At 42.1% G+C, this 17,624-nt stretch overlaps 1 protein-coding gene across 2 annotated transcripts in view; it reads left to right on the top strand.

Annotated features, from left to right (window-relative positions):
• EPHA4 (EPH receptor A4) overlaps positions 1–17,624 on the top strand; it is a 141,742-nt gene that overhangs the window by 73,868 nt on the left and 50,250 nt on the right. For both annotated transcript variants that reach the window (XM_079923489.1, XM_079923488.1), the window contains exon 5: positions 6,498–6,836. In XM_079923489.1, the coding sequence (XP_079779615.1) occupies positions 6,498–6,836 (339 nt within the window). The remainder of the gene's footprint in view (positions 1–6,497; positions 6,837–17,624) is intronic.

Below are 17,624 nucleotides of genomic sequence, written 5' to 3'. Positions count from 1 at the left end.
TTTGTGGAATTACTGGAATTTTCTTTGATGCTTGGAATATTGCCCTTGTTAAATGTCACATTCATTTAATTTCTCTAGATAGCGTGTGGTTCATTTCTGAAAGCTTGTCTTTTCCCAGAGGAAAGCACATGATAGGTTAAGGAAGATCAAGATTTCTTTTATGATGTAACAGGATATGACGCGATAGTCCTTTGCTTCTGCTGTAACTTGGCTACAGTTTCTTGGGGACTTCATACTGTCAAACTCCTGTCAACTGAATGCAAGTTGACATCCCACTAGAAAATAATAATTACCCGTTGTAGCACCTTCCACCAGTACCTGCTGTGCGATACAGAAAGTCTTTCACACCCGTGAAGCAAATGGATGTTCATTAAATTTATCCACGGTGGCAAGAAATACAGAGGCCATTTCTGTCAGAGCAATGAGGAACCCAAAACATAGGCCATAATATTTTCTGTATTTTATTCCTTGCTTAATCAAAGAAAGTAGGTGTAACTCGGACTTCAGAAGCCAGAGTTGTTACCTGACCTGTATAAGTGTGTAAATCAGGGGTGTGATCTCCTTAGATTAGTTCAGAGTATGCTTGAAGTCCCTAGAATTATGTGCAAAATTACGAGTCATCATCTTTATGGGAAGAGAGTGCTTCGCTCCTATCAAAGTCCCTGTAGCAGAGCTTGGGAAACTATGGTCTGAGGGTCAAATTCAGCTGCCCTTGTTTTTGCAAATGAAATTTTCTTGGGACACAGTCATATGCATTTGTTTAGGTATTGTCTTTGATTGCTTTCAAGGTACCATGCAGAGTTGAACAGTTGCTAGAGAGACCATATAGCCCATAAAGGCTAAAATATTGACTATCTGACCCTTTACAGAGGTTTGTTGAATGTTGTTCTAAAGGGTTAGTAAGTTAAGGGTTATTGCCTTTGACTTCTGGTTCTAGTAGTTAAGCTATTACCCATGCCACTAAATTATGTTAAAAATGTGAAAGGCATTCTAAACATGAGAACTGTAAAATAGTTTAGCACGCTAGCCCCATTCTTTGATGCAGGAAGAGACAACCTTAGGCTTATATGTGAATATCAAGCAGGTTTTACAAATAAAACCAAAAATGTAAAGGAAGGATATTTATTATCCCCTTAAATATACTTCAGTATTTGATTGATTTGTATTTTAAAATGTCTTAATTTTGCTCATAAAAGTAAAATTAAAACCATACTTCTATAAAGGCTAATAAGGAAAAGGCCCATGAAACCGTTAAAATTAACTGTCTTCAGAGATAAAGTTTTCCAGAGCTTCATGCCTGAAGAAATCATTCCCTGAAGTCAAGATGGAGGAAGAAAAGTCATAATAACCAATCCCAAATTAACAAAACTTCAATTGATAGAGCCCACATTCTGAATTTCCAGCCATACTGGCTGGTTGTGGAGCTAGAAAAACAAGAGAGGAAAGAGTACTTGCCCTTCCGTCCTCCTGATGCTCACATGGTCCATATTTAACTTCCTTTAGTCTCTTCCTTCCCCCTTTGATTTCCTGCCCCTTCCTTCAACTATCCAGGAGAGTATCAAAATGAATCCGAATATTTCTTTTTCCTCCCTCCTCTAGAGCAGGTGACAAATACTGGACACAATAAATATTTGTTGAGTAATTAAATGATTCCATAGTCCCTCCTAACAGAAGAAACCACCTCTATATGATACATAGCCCTCCCTACTTGTTCCAAAGTATTTTTAAAATGTAGAAAAGAAGAACTTGAATTAAACTAGCTACTCTGAGATACTCGTTTACAGGGCTTAATGGTAATGAATCAGTATGTGAAAAGCTGGCTAGTACAGCCTTATCTCAGAGAAGCTTGTATTAATTAACAGGCTTAAAATAACATTGTAGGTAGATGGGCAGAAGATGCATTAGAGGACCTTGTTAGTTTTCCATCCAGTCATTCGTGACTCCTCAAAAGTTTATTGAGCTTGCTCTGAACTAGGAATCATAGGAGATACTGGGAAATGAGGAAGACATCAATTCTTCTCTTGAGGAGCACACAGACTGTGATAAAAACAGATATGTACTGGGTGTCTGATTAGCAAGACCCCTTTACATGTTCCAAACAGAGTAGGAAATAGAAATAATGCCCTGAAATATGGAATAATCTCATAAGCAGGATTACTGCCAGTCCTACATTGAGGCTAGTAGTGGGCAGTTTGGGAAGACATAAAACCTTATAATTCACAATGACCTGCAGCTACCTGATGTTGGTGTATGCTTGGTACATACTATGTCAATATGGAGACTAGAAAATTAACTGGTACGATTATCCCTATTAGTTATAAATCTCATATTTGAAATTGGAGACATTTAGAGGCAGGCATATTTCTGATGAGAAAGGCAAGCATTTGTCAGAAATTTAATTGTTCCTAAGTATCTAGATATGATGCTATTACCGAACCAAGCTTGGGCCTGCTCACCTGACCTGCGGCAAAACCAATCTACTGACACAAGGTTGTGGTGAAGGAAAGTACAGCATTTATTGCCAGGCCCCAAGTGAGGAGAATGGACAGCTAATGCTCAAAAGACTGGAACTCTCTGATGACTTTCAGGGAAGGGTTTCTAAAGACAGTGTGAGGGAGAGAGTCTCAAGGTATGTGATCAGCTCATGCTCAATTCTCTGATTGGTTGATGGTGAGGTAACAGGGTGATGTTTTGGGAATCTCAGTCATGGACCTTCTGGTTCCAACTGGCCTGGGGTCTAGTGCTTGTGTCAGCATGCAGTTAGCTTCTTTTACCTGATGGGGGTTTTAGTATCTACAGAACAAGTCAAGGTTATGGTTCAGGATATTAACTGTAGCCCTTGAGGAGGAATTAAAGGTCCTTGACTTTGTTTTATGGCTAAACTATTATTATTTTGTCTCGCTTGACTGTTTTCCTTTGTTTCTGCATATTCTCACTTCCCTGATTAAATTTGCTCTTTGGAACTCGGGGAAGGCCTAGGAGGCTAAAGCTTTTCCACACACAAGAGAGAGGGGCCATGGGGATCTGTCCCCAGGAAGGCCCTACAGAGTCCTGCTGGGTTTCAATACTTTAAAAAAAGAGTTAAGTTTTTTTCCTTCTGGATGCCTTGTGTTTATTGAGAAAACTCAGTGTTACTCATGTTGCCTGTATTATTCTCTTTAGTCCTCTCTACAGGTAATTATTTTAAGATGCTGCCGTTAAGTATGACCGTTGGGCCCAGATTGACTTGGCTGTATTAAAGGCCATGCTGTTTTTTTCATTTTCTTGAGAAGAGGATACTTTCTTTTCTGAGGAAGAGATGGCCCTTCCCTAGACATGGAAACACACCTGATGTGTTTACCATCTTTTAATTGGCAAAGTTTTTTTGAAAAGGAAAAACTCAATACAACCACCATTGTGATTTTAATTTATAAAGCAAGTGTGCTTTCCCAGGTTTATGCAGAGGCCAAAATAATCCTCTACTAGGTGCACCCTCCTATTATTCCTTCCCCCTACCTCAATTCTCTGGCTATAGTCCAATGTGTAAGCTGCTGCTGTGCCCCCATGTAACCATCACTCCTTATGGCAACAAAACATAACACATACGCAGTACAAGTCACCAAACCATTCCTGGAGGCAGCATTGAACTTGAACTTGCTTAGTTCTCTGTCTTCCGTTGAGCATTTGCCCCAGGGTAGATTCTTTAAGAATCACTGACCCAAGGAAGAAGGCTATTCCGCACTGCGTCTTGTTTTAATGCCAGCCCTCCATTTTGAAACCCTACAGCATCTTTGTATTTTTTTTTCACGTAGCAGCGTTATATCTCTGAGTCCTGTGACCATTTAGTTTTCTGCTCCATTTCTTCTCTGTTTAGACGCTGCCATGCCCCGTCCTACATACTAATTACTGACTTTTTGCTTCTGTGCTTGATTCATTGTGTCACATTTTCCCATGTGAAAGTGGACTAGGAACCTTGGCAAGGAGGTTAATGCATTTGAGAGTCACTCTTATTTAACCCTGAAAGTCACAGCAAAATAAGAACCAGTGGCTTGACTCATTTTATGAACCAAGCTGTGGTCAACTTCAGCGGCAGACTAGCAATCAATGTCACTATGATGGAAAGAAACACGTACAGAATTTGAACAGGATTGAAGATACACCTTCCCTTTTCCTATCTTTACCTCTCAAACTTTGGCTGAAGCTACTGATTTTGTTGTTATTTTACCCTTAATGTGGAAATAACCCCAGAGTGTGGGAGTTAGTACTTTGGGATTTTAGTTGGACTCTGTCACTAATTAGGCTGCGTGAACTTTCAGTATTGTCAACTCTGCTTTCTGGCTCTCAATTTCCTCATCTATAAAATAAGGCTATTTAGCCAAATGATCTTTAACATCTTATCTGGCTCTAGGAGTCTGTGATTTCAAATAGCTCTAATCATTTATTCAAAAAAACATTTACTTAATCCTGTTGTTTTCCATTACTCTACTAAGGACCATAGATATAAATTTGGAATCTAAACAAGAAGGAAATTTGTGCTTCCTTTCTGAGGACCTCTGTGGGGGCAAGCTTACCTTTAACACAAATTTTACAGCACTGTCTTTCCTTTAAGGTTCTCAGGATGGGGACCAGGTCTTAACATTAAGAGAGAGAGGTTGTCGGTAATTAGTCTCCCAGGGAGATTGGGAGGTCCTGCTTACCTTGTTAAAATAGAGGCTTCGGGCTTCCCTGGTGGCGCAGTGGTTGAGAGTCCACCTGCCGATGCAGGGGACACGGGTTCGTGCCCCGGTCCAGGAAGATCCCAGATGCCGCGGAGCGGCTGGGCCCGTGAGCCATGACCCCGGAGCCTGCGCGTCCGGAGCCTGTGCTCCGGGAGAGGCCACATCGCTGTTGTGGGAGAGGGCACAACAGTGAGAGGCCTGCGTACCGCAAAAATAAATAAATAAATAAAGGCTTCAATTAAGTTGTATAAAGAGAAAAGGAGAGTGAATTACCCTTATTCAATATTATTACCAAAATCCTTTAGCCATTCATCACTGTGAACTAAGTAATAAATACTGAACATGACTCCTTATTCGTAAAAGTTACCTCTTCCAATTCTCTGGCGATGGCTAGTCTGGAACAGTATATTCCGTTATGGTTGACTAGGTAAAGCTTCTCCTGACCTCATGCGGGCTTCTGGTTAACCTCCTTTTTCTGGGGAACATGGACACATTTCCCTGAAAGCAGTCATTACAAATATATTAGAAGTAGAATAGAAACAATAAGCAAGAAGCCTCGGATTGTCACTGAAACTTGCTTTGGCTCTTTTCTTGGAACACCAAATTGGGAAAGAGGAAAGAAAAGAGAGAACCTTCCAACTGTTGCAGTGAGTCAATACTTTTTCCTAGAGTGCAGCAGGTATCTTTTAGACCTTTGGAATCAGCTCAGACTAGGAAAATTCCCCCTTTTCTGTTTCACCCTGATTCTTCTCCCTGAAGACAGTTTGTGTCACAACATCTTGGCATAGAGACTAATCTACGGCAAGCATCGAGATGGTTCATCGTGAGTCTGTGGTCTTATTTATTGTTACTATTTTTAAACCAGCCATTTATGTTGTTTGCAATCAGTTCTGTTTCAAAACAGCCACTGCCATCAGACATATTTTGGAAACCTTTGATGTCGGTGGAAATGTGTATCATAAGAAGAGCCTGGTGCAGCCCCGGTCGGTTGAAGGACAGGACATGGGGTCTTAGGAGTCTTTGCACAATCCCTGCCCTGGAGTTGAGATTTCTCAACAACTGTACCTTCGACATCTCTGCAACCAGGTTAAACCAGTTCCTACTTAATTAACCATAAACAGCTTAACTTTCAACTGCCATGTCACACTGAAGAGGCACATCTATACAGTGCAGTTATTTTTATTCCATATTGGTGACGCACTGTACTTAGGAGTCATCATTTATCTTCAGGAGTGGTATATAACTATTAATTTACCAGAGTCCCACAACAGCCCTGGGAATTAGAAACACATTCGTATACCCATCTTTCAGATGATTAGATTAAGACTAGATAAGTTATGAGAAAAAAAGCCTGGCCACTTCAGATGGAAAGTCAGGCTTGGAGCCCATTTGATATAGAGCTGTTTCAAGTCTCACAGTGGCAGTCAATGCTACATTTGTTTGTTCAGGAAGGAGAATGACACTCACTCATACAGCCTTCAATCATATTGCTCTTTTTTTTTTTTTTAATTTTTTTGGCTGCACGGCTTGTGGGATCTTAATTCCCCGACCAGGGACCAAACATGTGTCCGCTGCAGGGGAAGCATGGACTCCTAAACACTGGACCACCAGGGAATTCCCTATCATGTTGCTCTTTTAAAAGATTTTTGCTGGCTCGATTTGCTTTTGGCTTTCTTTGCCAAACAGGACCGTCTTGCTTCTTGTAGCTGCAGAGAAGAATATAAGCTCCAAGAGATTCCAGAGGCTAGTTTCAGTTCTTGATGTGATAGTATGTTTTGTTTTGTTTCTTTCTTTTTCCAGGTCCACCATCTGCTCCTCTAAACTTGATTTCAAATGTCAACGAGACTTCAGTGAACTTGGAATGGAGCAGTCCTCAGAACACGGGTGGCCGCCAGGATATTTCCTACAACGTCGTGTGCAAGAAATGTGGACCAGGTGACTCCAGCAAGTGCCGGCCCTGCGGAAGTGGGGTCCACTACACCCCGCAGCAGAACGGACTGAAGTCCACCAAGGTCTCCATCACTGACCTCCTGGCTCATACCAACTACACGTTTGAAATCTGGGCAGTGAATGGCGTATCCAAGTATAACCCTAGCCCAGACCAATCTGTGTCCGTCACTGTGACCACCAACCAAGCAGGTAGGGATTGGCTCCACTTTACCGTCTATCTAAACATTTATGGAGAAAGAGCTTGTGTTGATATCCATGAAGGATGCTAAAGTTCTCCAGTTGAAGAAGAACTACAGGGATCTAATCATAAACCTGTGAGCTGCAGTGTAATACAAAAGATACTTAGAAGGATGTTTATTCATTCAGCAGATATTTTTTTGGATACCAACTGTGTAACATGCATTGTACTAGGTGGTGGAGATTAAATGAAGGCTAAGACAGTGTCTGGTTGAAAACAGATGACATTGGGTTGGGTCATTCCATGCTAGACTTCTCTTGTAAGGGATGCGTCTTGGCCATTTTAATCACAAGGTCATGGTCAGATATCAGCACATTTACATATTATTTAGGAATATAAAGTTGATTTTTACCAACACAGAGTGCTATATTGGCATTTGCTGTATTTTCCAACAACAGCATTAGTGGACGTAGCTTTGATCTTGTTTTTTTATTTTAAAAATTAAAGAATAACTGACACGGGTCTTTACTGGAATCACCAGGTGGTGAGCCTGTGAATGATGAATGGTTTAATGGGTAGCTTGCTCTGTGTGGTTGACAAAATGTTCCTTCAAACACATACTACTTTTGTAGCCACTTTCATAGTTAAATTCACACTTGACAGGTGGAGGAGGAGAGTTAATTTGCCTTGTTTCCTGCATCACTTTCCTCTTCTAATTCAGATGACTGGAAAGCATTTTCTGTTCATGGAGAGTTTCTGCTGCGGTAATTGCAGAACTGTTATCCAATCTTGAATATCAGGTATTCCAAAGTGTGAATTAGAATCTAGATTTCTAGGCTCTGCTCCTGACCCACTTACTCCCATTCTTCCCCCAAAGAAGTTTCCACACTTTCTCATGATAATTTTCCATTCTGGATTTCTACCACATGTTTCACATTGCCACCTCCGTGTTATTTATTTCTGGGGATTTAAAGGGGAGGAGGAAAAAAGGACTGTGGTTTATCCTTTTGTGAAGCTCTTAAGAACAATCCACTTCATCAGAAAAGGATCCTAAATTGCCAACAGTCCTATCGCCTCTTAGTGCACTGCTCCCTTAGATGAGAGTTTCAGTAAGTGCACTCAATAGTTAAGTAAAATATGTCTGTACTGATTGACTCCATAGTGAGAAGTATTCCAGTATCCCAATCCAAAGTCATTCTTTTTCCACTTTTCCCTGAACTCTCTAGAATAAATAAAAAGTTAAGACTGAGGGAAGATTTTGCATTGGTGCTAGACTGACAGATCTTCCCAGAAGGTAGTTTAAGTCACACAGATGTGACCAGTCTTCAAAAATATGTGGTGTGAACAGATCCTCTTGTTATGTTTTTGCCTTTTATTTCTGCACTTCTAGGATGTGAACACTGTTGTGGTCATCGCTTTTATTTCTCTACAAAGGCTAGTATGATTTAGGAGGTTTTGGGGGTTTTTTTAAATTATTTTTTTAATCAATTTATTTAATTAATTAATTAATCTATTTTTGGCTGCTTTGGGTCTTCGTTGCTGCGCGTGGGCTTCTCACTGCGGTTGCTTCCCTTGTTGTGGAGCACGGGCTCTAGGCGCACGGGCTTCAGTAGTTGTGGCACACGGGCTCAGCAGTTGTGGCTCATGGCTGTAGGGCGCAGGCTCAGTAGTTGTGGCGCACGGGCTCAGTTGCTCCGCAGCATGTGGGATCTTCCCGGACCAGGGCTCGAACCTGTGTCCCCTGTATTGGCAGGCAGATTCCTAATCACTGCGCCACCAGGGAAGCCCAATTTAGGAGGTTTTGATAGCATCACAAGGACTCTGTGAATGCCAGCTTTTTATTAGTTGTCTTTGGGAAGAAGGCAGGAAATACTGCACACAGGTCCTGGGAAACCTAGGATGTTGAGTGTCTCTGAGTTACAGGGAGCCAAGAAGGTGCAGAGTGGTCTTTGCACCCCTAGAGAATCTGGTTTATGATTCAATCAATATTCTTATGTTCAGCTCCCCTGTATTCTTCCGGCTATCCTCCAGTACATCACTACTTTGTGTTCTTAATGGAATTAAAACTAGGAATGGACCTTTGAAGCCTCAGCTGTACAAGGTGAAGTCATTCTCTTTGGCAGAGGGTAGCCTCTGGGAGATGTGCTGAGGACAGGCTTGGCTCCCACAGATTTTGTGGGGAGACTTCTCTGACTCTGTATATTTAAAGATTTAAGCCCCAAGGGACTATGTCAACCCCTACCAAGCCAGAAGGCACAAAGAACACAAGAAATCCTCCAGAAGAAGAAAATGTGCAAAAACATTATGCCTGGGAAGGAAACAAAGTCAAAGTTTTATTTAAAAAGTAGGTGTAATTGTTCTAGATCTAGAGAAATGGTGGACAGGGAATTCCTCTGACACAATGAGGTTTTCTCTGACACGGCGAGCAGTCCTGCCAGGAGGTTTGCTGAATAGGACAAAATTCCAGCTCCTTATTTTAATTTTCGTAAAGGGTAATGCTGGGAAGCTGTTCAAAATTAAAAATAAATCTTTCAATAAGGAGACCTCCTATGTGGCCAGCCAGAAGGCCCCTGCTTAGCAGAGAGTCGTGTGTGTGCACAGTGCCGTCTCATTATCCCACAGCGATTTGGAGTTCACTAATTCAAAATCATCGGGATGGTTTATCTTTGACTAACAAACCTTTTCTTCATAGTAGTGCAGATTAATAATGTAGGCCAAAATTCTGGATGAATGTAGCAACCATAAACTCTATCAAAGTTCCCCTATACATATTTACGTACACACAATTATATTCTAATTGCTGTTGTTCTGATCATTTCATTAAATTAAATTCCTTAGGGACCTCTAGAGGCAATGATGTCTCACTCTATAAGGAATACATAGAATAAATGAATGTTAGCTTTAAGCACCTGGAGGCCACCAAGTTTCATGGCTCTGCATTTTTGCTCTGTTTTCACAGGGTCCTTTCTCTCACCGGTGGTAACATATTTAAAAACAAACACAAAACCTAGAATTCCTGGTTTTATCATCACCACCTCTGAGACCGTCACAGCTGAACAGCACCGTGAAGGTGAAACTCACCTAAGCTCGTATCAGAGCCAGCACTTGAACTTGGGGAGAATCCTGCCCCCGAAAGGAGAAAGTTGCTTTCTTTTAAAAGTATGAGATACTTAATAGCATTCCTGTAGTCAGCTTGGCATCTCCCCATTTGTGAGACCAGACTCTGAGTATCTGAGCCTGGAGATGGGGGTCTAACTGGGCTTTGATCATGCAGTTGTGGGATGTGGTGTGAATGGGCCAGTGTTCTCACGTGGTTATTTAAACCATTCTAACCCCAATCTTACAGTTGGTGTCTTAAGGAGCTAATAACACCCTTTTCCTCCCCTCCTGAGTTCAAACCCAACTGACGCAGAAGACAAGACAAAGCTAACTCAGAGTGCCAGCTTTATTGCCGAACAGCTGATGAAAGGATGTGAGCTTTGTATCTATAGCCAAAAGGGCTGGATATGGTGACACGGCCCCAGTGTCACCCAGGGACAGTGTAACCCAGCTGGCTGACTGCAGGCTCCTTCCCAGGACAGAGCCTGCTCTGCTCAGGTCACCCGAATGTCTACGACTTCTCCCAGATCCTCTTCCTAAGCCTCCACCCGCACCCCAGGCCAAGAGCATGAAGTAGAGGCGAGGAGAAGGCAAGGATGGGGAGGCTTCAGCAGAAGTAGCCCCAGAGGAAAACATCGGACAAGGAAAATGGATGTTCTCCCTACACTTACTTTCCTCCATTGCAGTCCAAACGGAACAAAATGAGAATCCCTTGAAAACTCTTTCTCCTTCCTCCATCTTCCATCTTTTGTTTTGGAAGAGATGGTGTTTGTTCCGTCTTTTGTTCAGGAAGAGATGGTTTTGATGCTTATGAAAAATGAATAAGCAGACCGCTGGGTGATTTGTTTTCTAGATGACTTTCCTTCAGTTTACTTTTACTTAAGTGGACCATCTCAAGGAAATGAATGCAGGATGTGTGTCTAGGAGAGAGAAATGCTGTATAAATGAAACAACGTTTTCCTGACCAAGCAACAAAACTGTGACTTTTTGCTAAAAATGCTGTGATGGCAGCCGGCAGTAGACCTTAATATCACCGAACCAGTTTTCACTCTGCACCCCCTAAACCTCCCCCAACACCTGTCTCCCAGCTCTGGGGCCGGACCGAACTCTAGGTTCTTTTGTTTGTTTTAAATCGTGATGAACCCCTGTGGCTGATATTCTCTACTTACCCCAAGGTGCACCCAGGACAACTATAACATTTTGACTTTTACTTTGCATATGATGCTGTTCTAGAAGCTTTACAATGAAAAATACGTCTGATCATCTCTCTTTAGCACGGATGTCATGTCCTAGTGACAAAACATCTTTAACACGCTGGGTATGGACAAGTTCAGATATTCAGTGGGTTACATAATTATTTGAACCTAGCTAATCTCTAAGATCTTTTCCAATTTTAAAATTCTGTGATTCCAGGAATATACCCATGAGCAATGAAGTATGGGCTTGAAGGAGGGTTTCATTTCCATATGTTGTTCAGAAACTGGCTCTTAAGGCAATTCCGAGAGTGGGAAAACCTTCCAAAAATGCTTCAGCAGAATTACCAGAATGCATCTGAATCCTGCCTCTGCTCCATCCTTTCAAGCTGTTCTTCTAGGCTAGGTGTTCCACACCCCTCCCCAAACATTAGGCCACGCTGGGTGACATTTTTTGGTTGTCAAAACTAGGAGGATGGGGAGTGCTATTGCATCTACTGGGTCAAGTCTAGGGATGCTGCTAAACATTGTAGAACGCACAGGACGGCCCCACGACAAAGTATCTGGTCTGAAAAGTCCATAGTGCCAAGATGGAGAAACTCTGCTCTAGTGCTATGCTGGAAAACCAGATTTTATGACTTCATAGCAATGCCCACCTTCTCAGAGTTCCGTCCCCCAACCTGTCTTTGTTTGGGTCCATCGCTCCATGCTGGGAACACAGGGCTCACAGCACTATTCTCAGAGGATAGACAGTTATAAAAGGCCCTCTGGGGCCTCTTGTGAAGAATCCTAGTTGCTTTGTCATCAGATGAATTGGTGCTGCTTGTCAGACTGGCCTTGTTCCCTAGGATGGACCATTAAGAAAACTGCAAGAAAAAAAGAAAAGGAAAGAAAACTGCAAGAAAATACCACATTGACGATAAAGTGGCAGGAACCTCATTGTAATGCCACTGCACAGCACAGATATTCAATACCCGTCTGTTGATTAACACATTTATTTACAGTAAAAACAGTCAGTGAATGTTCTTTGTCAAGTAGTGATAAAGTTAATAAAACCAAAATAATGAGAAGAGAAAAGAAAATAACTAAGTACAAGAGGCATTCTGTCTTTTATTACTCAACTGGTAAGTTCCCATTCTCTCATTCTTTCTTTCTTGGCTGTCTTTTAATTAGACATATTATGTTATTTGAGTGGGATAATGGGGAACGGTGGGAATTCTCATCCCCACTGGGTATAATTGCTACTTGTCTTCTAGATGGTAAGAGGACAGCTTCAAGAAGGTGTTGGAAGAAAGGGAAACATCTTAGAGCAATTGTGTTAAGCAGTGCGCTCCAGGCATGGTAGAGTGGGGCAGGTTCGGTGGAGTCTGAAGCTTAGACAATTTTTGTGTGATTTCAGGAAAAGATCTACAAATGTACACATATCAGATGAAGAATCAAGCTTTGGAAAGGGCCCGTGCAAGCTTCCTTAGCTTCAATATATAAAATCCTGCCTCTTAGTTTTATGGGACTATTGTGTAATTGTGCCTAAAAGTGCAAAGAAACAAGAAGAAAGTAGAGATTGCAAGAAGTCCAGGTTGGCTTAATAGGAAAGGTGATGTAGTGCAAGGGTCAGACTGGAGTGGTTCTGGCCTATAGCTGGTGGGGAGGGACAGCGCTGGATGGACCTCAAGTGTGGTTTGAGATCCAATTTACCAGCAGAAAGCACAAGCAGAATGGTAACAGGTTGCTAAACCCAAATGAGATGTGAAGGATCTGGATTTCCTATAAGCTTAAACAGGAAGGAGCAGATCGAGGAAATATCTGTTGATATCTTTTGAGGGACAAATATCTGGCTTCTGTTAGTGCTTTAGAGCAGGGGTTGGCAAACCAGAGCCCAAATCCTGATCCCCCGCTTTGAAACCCCCTAAGAATGTTTTTTTCTATTGCTAAAGGGCTGAAAATAATCAAAAAATAATATTTTGTGAGATTTGGAAATTAAATGTCAGTGTCTGTAAAGAAGTTTTATTGGAACAAAGGCCCACTTATCTGTGTGTATGTGTTGCCTAAGACTGCTTTCCCAGAACCACAGCAGAGGTGAGTTCCTTTGGCAGAGTTGCCTGCACAGCAGACATATTCACCATCTAGATCTCTCCAGAAAAAGTTTGCCATTCCCTGCTCTGGAGTACCAAATCAAAAGAGGATGACACTGCAGCAGGCAACTCTGCATCTGTAAAGCAAAAGCAGGCATAGACAATATGTAAACGGGCGTGGCTGTGTCCCAATAAAACGTTACTTACAAAATCAGGCCCTGGGCCAGAGCCAGTCCTTGAGCTGGGAGGTAACTGGCTTTAGGGTCCATGTTCTTAACCATTACCCACATCACATCAGCCTATTTAATCCTCACAAGTTTATAGTGAAGATCAAATGTGAAATCACATGCCCAGCTTCTAGCAGGTATCCAATTAACATTGCCTTAAAAAAAGTTTAAACTCAGTATTTGGAAATCTTACTTCAAATTGTTACCCCTCTAGTTGGAAGGTACCAAAGAGAAGAGGTTGAAATGCTGGTGTCATTTGTCAGAAACGACTCCGGCACAGGATGGCATGAATTGACATTTAGGTTCATCTCACATTGGAAACAATTTTGGTATTTAGTAAGACAGCTTCTTTCTAGAGGTTTTGACTCTATGAACAAGATTTCACAAAAATAATTAGGATTTCAAACAGGCCTTGACTTTCTTGTACCACAGATCTTTTCCCAATGACATCAGGTTTTTTTTTTTTAACGTCTTTATTGGAGTATAATTGCTTTACAATGACGTGTTAGTTTCTGCTGTATAACTCTCAGGTTTAAATATAGAATGTGGCACATGCTGGAGGGACTGTTCTGAGGGGGCAGTGTTCCGGTTCTCTTGAAAACATGCATTCTTAGCACTGCTGTATGGTTCCTAGATACTGGCAGCATTTTTTAAAATAATCATCTGTGCTGCTTTTTAAGGTTGCTTCCTCACCGAGATGATGTCTCGTTTGCCTTTGATCTCAAAAAAGTGATGCTTTTTTTTTCTTACTCCTAAGAAATGTAAAGGAGAAACACATGATGAAACTAGTGAAGTCTTTAAGTCAGAAATCTTTCTAAAGACACATTTTAAAATTCTTCAAACAAATTGTAAGCAATTCCATTGAGAAATTTTGCTGAAAAGTTGTTTGTACATCCTCAACGGTTGGTATGCAATCGTTAGGACCTCTAAGGTGGAAGCTGGTTGGAGAGTCCTTTCTGTGCCCGGGTCATTATAGGCCTAAACGAGCACACAGTGGGCTTCAGAGAAGCCAGGCTGTGGTTTTCTCATTAACAGCTCTGATCCAGCCATGGGCTCCTGGTTTAATTTCGTAATGCCTAGGAAATATACATTTTAAAAATATGCAGTACAATTTTTTTTTTAAAAGAGAACCGTCTCTTGATTCTAACTTTATACATAAAATAATTTCATGCCTGTGGAATCTTGTTGCCACCCCGATAATTATTACGCATGCTCACTAATTATGATCACGATGAAGAATAAAAGAAACCGGCAGATAGACAATGGTACAGCTTCTTGTGCGTGGCACCAGGGTCCAAGAATTTGTATTCAGGGTGGGTGCCACAAGTCCTGGTGGGGAAAAAAAATAAAAAGCCTTCCAAAAGAACCTACTAAATTATCCAGCTTCAAGGTTGACTGAACAGCACGGACAAATAGTATGTCTGTAGAGCCTAGTGGTAATTACTGCGTATACCTAAAAAGTGGGTTGCATTTTTAAAGAGGTGAATATTTCACTCTAAGAAAATGAAAGTTTTATTTACACACCCAGAACTGAGAGCGCTATCCTTCCTGATTCTTTTCCCTTCACTCCTACATAAGTATACACACATGTTCATTTGTGAGAAGGGAAATCAGTTCACCAGCATTCACCCTAAACGCTTGACAGTCTTAATGCTGATTTGCTTTTCATTCCTTAGTGTTATGCTTGTTCCTTCGGACACCACAGCCAACTTTTACACCCTACGGAGAAGCCATCGAGAGATCTGAAAAATAAGTACGCTACTGAGATGAGAAATGAATAGCGCAGGGCTAGCAAAGGTTCTGGATGAGCTTCTAAATTGTCTCGTTGTCACTCCAGCTGGCTGAATGAACGGCTGTCTCCTCAGAGGAGCCAGAAGAGACTCTATAGGGTCCAGTTTGCAACTAAACATCAACAAAAAGATCCAGACAAGCTTCTATCAAAGCTTCACTCACCCCATACTGATGTCTTTAAAGAGTTTTTTTTCTTTAAACACGGGGAAAACCAAGAGCCGTGCTGCAGGACTAATCCTGCGTTGAGAGATCTTAAATCTGCAGAGACTATTAAAACACCTGTCCCTGCTGTACAGAGCCTTCTCTGAAACTCTGTCCGTGTGCTGTTTTCATGCTGGTATACAGCAAGAGAGCATTTTCTGTGTATCCTTCAGGTAGACTCGTGAGGATTTCTTTTAGGTTTTACACTTTAAATCTGTCAAGATAAAAAGAAAAAAAATCTGTCAAGATAGGCATACCTTACGTAGCTATTTCTATGAGTATTAAAAATATATTTTTAATGGATCGTCCCCCTCTGTCTACCTCTCACCCCCAAGACACACACAGGCGGGTGCACACACACGCGCGCACGCACACACACAAATGTTTTCCTCCTTGGCTTGTGCCAGAAGAATGGAAAAGTTTCTATTGGTTGCCCCAAAACTGCAGTAACAGAAACAGAGAGATGGTGCCACACATCACTTGCCTCGTGAATACCGTGGCTTTCCTTGGGAAAGGTCGCTAATGATTTTGGTCGCACATGTGAAGGTTGGTACCCCAGAGCGCTGGAATCTAGCTGAACAGTCAGTCGAATGGCTGCCATATAGACCCAGAGCTGAAGAAACAGCTCTGGCATGAAACTCCTTCTTTCCCTGTTCTGATAGATTGGTCAGCCCACCCGCGAGGAGCTCTGCTGTGGCTCTCCTGTGCTTTATGACAAAGCACCAGAGCTACTCTCTAAAACATAATCTATCTAAAATAGCTTACGGGGAAAATGGTAGGGATTTGCCACCCTTCTTGGAAGGGAAGGGGAGAGGAAGAACAAGAGGAAGGGTGGGCCACTCCTTTTTGCCTGGCATCTTCTAAAGGATAATCTATGTACATGAATTTCTCAGGCAGTTTGGTCAAAAAGCCTCTTTGATGAAAGCTGGGGGGTAGCTGAATGTAAAAGTTTCTTATCTGGGAACCTTTTGTCGGTGGTGTGTGCAAACAAACACAACTTCAACGTGTAGCGCTAGCTTCACAGCGGGTGCTCAATAGGGACCCGCCTCCAGCAGGTTTGCTGTGTGTAACAGGCTTGGATAAGACCCATGCATTGGAACAAGCACTGAAAGGGGCAAGCTCACAGTGGCTCCCTGGAGAGTTGGTGTTGTCTAGGTAAGGTACTGCAAGCTGTGAGTCTGCCTCCTGAATCCCACCCCCCCCTTTTCTAAAAAACACACACACACACATAATAAGTGTGTATTTTGAGCATAATAGCGTGAAGGTGGATGAGAGCACAGCTTCCTCCATGTCCCTTTATCAAAGCCAGGGCAAACATATAAACAGGCCAGGGATTTTGAATACGCAACTAGCTGAAAGCTTAATCAAGTGTTCCTTCCCCTCTCCAAGATAATCAAGGACTTTTTTTTTTATATATATGAAAGTTTCAGGTTATCCTAAGCGTTGCTGGCGGAGCCCTTACTTGCATTGAAACCCGCTGAATTCGATCCCGATTCTACAGGGCTTCAGGAGAGCAAGGTTTTAGGAAACTTTCTAGGAGGATGCTTTTGGAGGCTTGGGAGTTCTTGTTGCTAACGTCAGCGGTCCCCAACCTTTTTTGGCACCAGGGACCGGTTTCGTGGAAGACAATTTTTCCACAGGGGATTGCGGGGGAGGGATGATTCAGGAGGTAATGTGAGCGATGATGGGAAGCAGCAGATGAAGCTTCGCTTGCTAGCCCGCCGCCCACCTCCTGTTGTGTGGCCCAGTTCCTAACAGGCCGCGGACCTGTAGCGGGGACCAGACCCTGGGGTTGGGGACCCCCTGGCTAACATCATCTCATTTTCCCCATTTAAAATAGGGGTAGGATTGCCATTACAGTATGTAATCAGGACACTTCTTGCTTTGTTTTCCATTGAAAGCAAGAAGTACAAATACAGCAGAATCTTGCCTTACGAACATTGAGTGTCTTTATAACCAGAACAGTGGTCATAGTTTTTAAAAAGCATAAGTTATCTTTACGGCCCTCCTTGTATACATCAATGCTGATTAGTCAACTCATTAAGGTGTGGCTCTAAGAGGCTGGTAATATACTTAAGGAATCTTGATATAATGTAAAAGTGTATTGTTTGGGGAGATAGATAGATGGGAAGCAACTCACTGTTAACTCTTCAAGGGTATAACCTTAACTGTATGAGTTCTTTGGACGATGGCTTTCACTCTTTCTCTTTTCTTCC

This window comes from Stenella coeruleoalba, assembly GCF_951394435.1.
Source record: "Stenella coeruleoalba genome assembly, chromosome: 6".
Classification (NCBI taxonomy): domain Eukaryota; kingdom Metazoa; phylum Chordata; class Mammalia; order Artiodactyla; family Delphinidae; genus Stenella; species Stenella coeruleoalba.
This window is presented reverse-complemented; position numbering and strand designations above follow the sequence as displayed.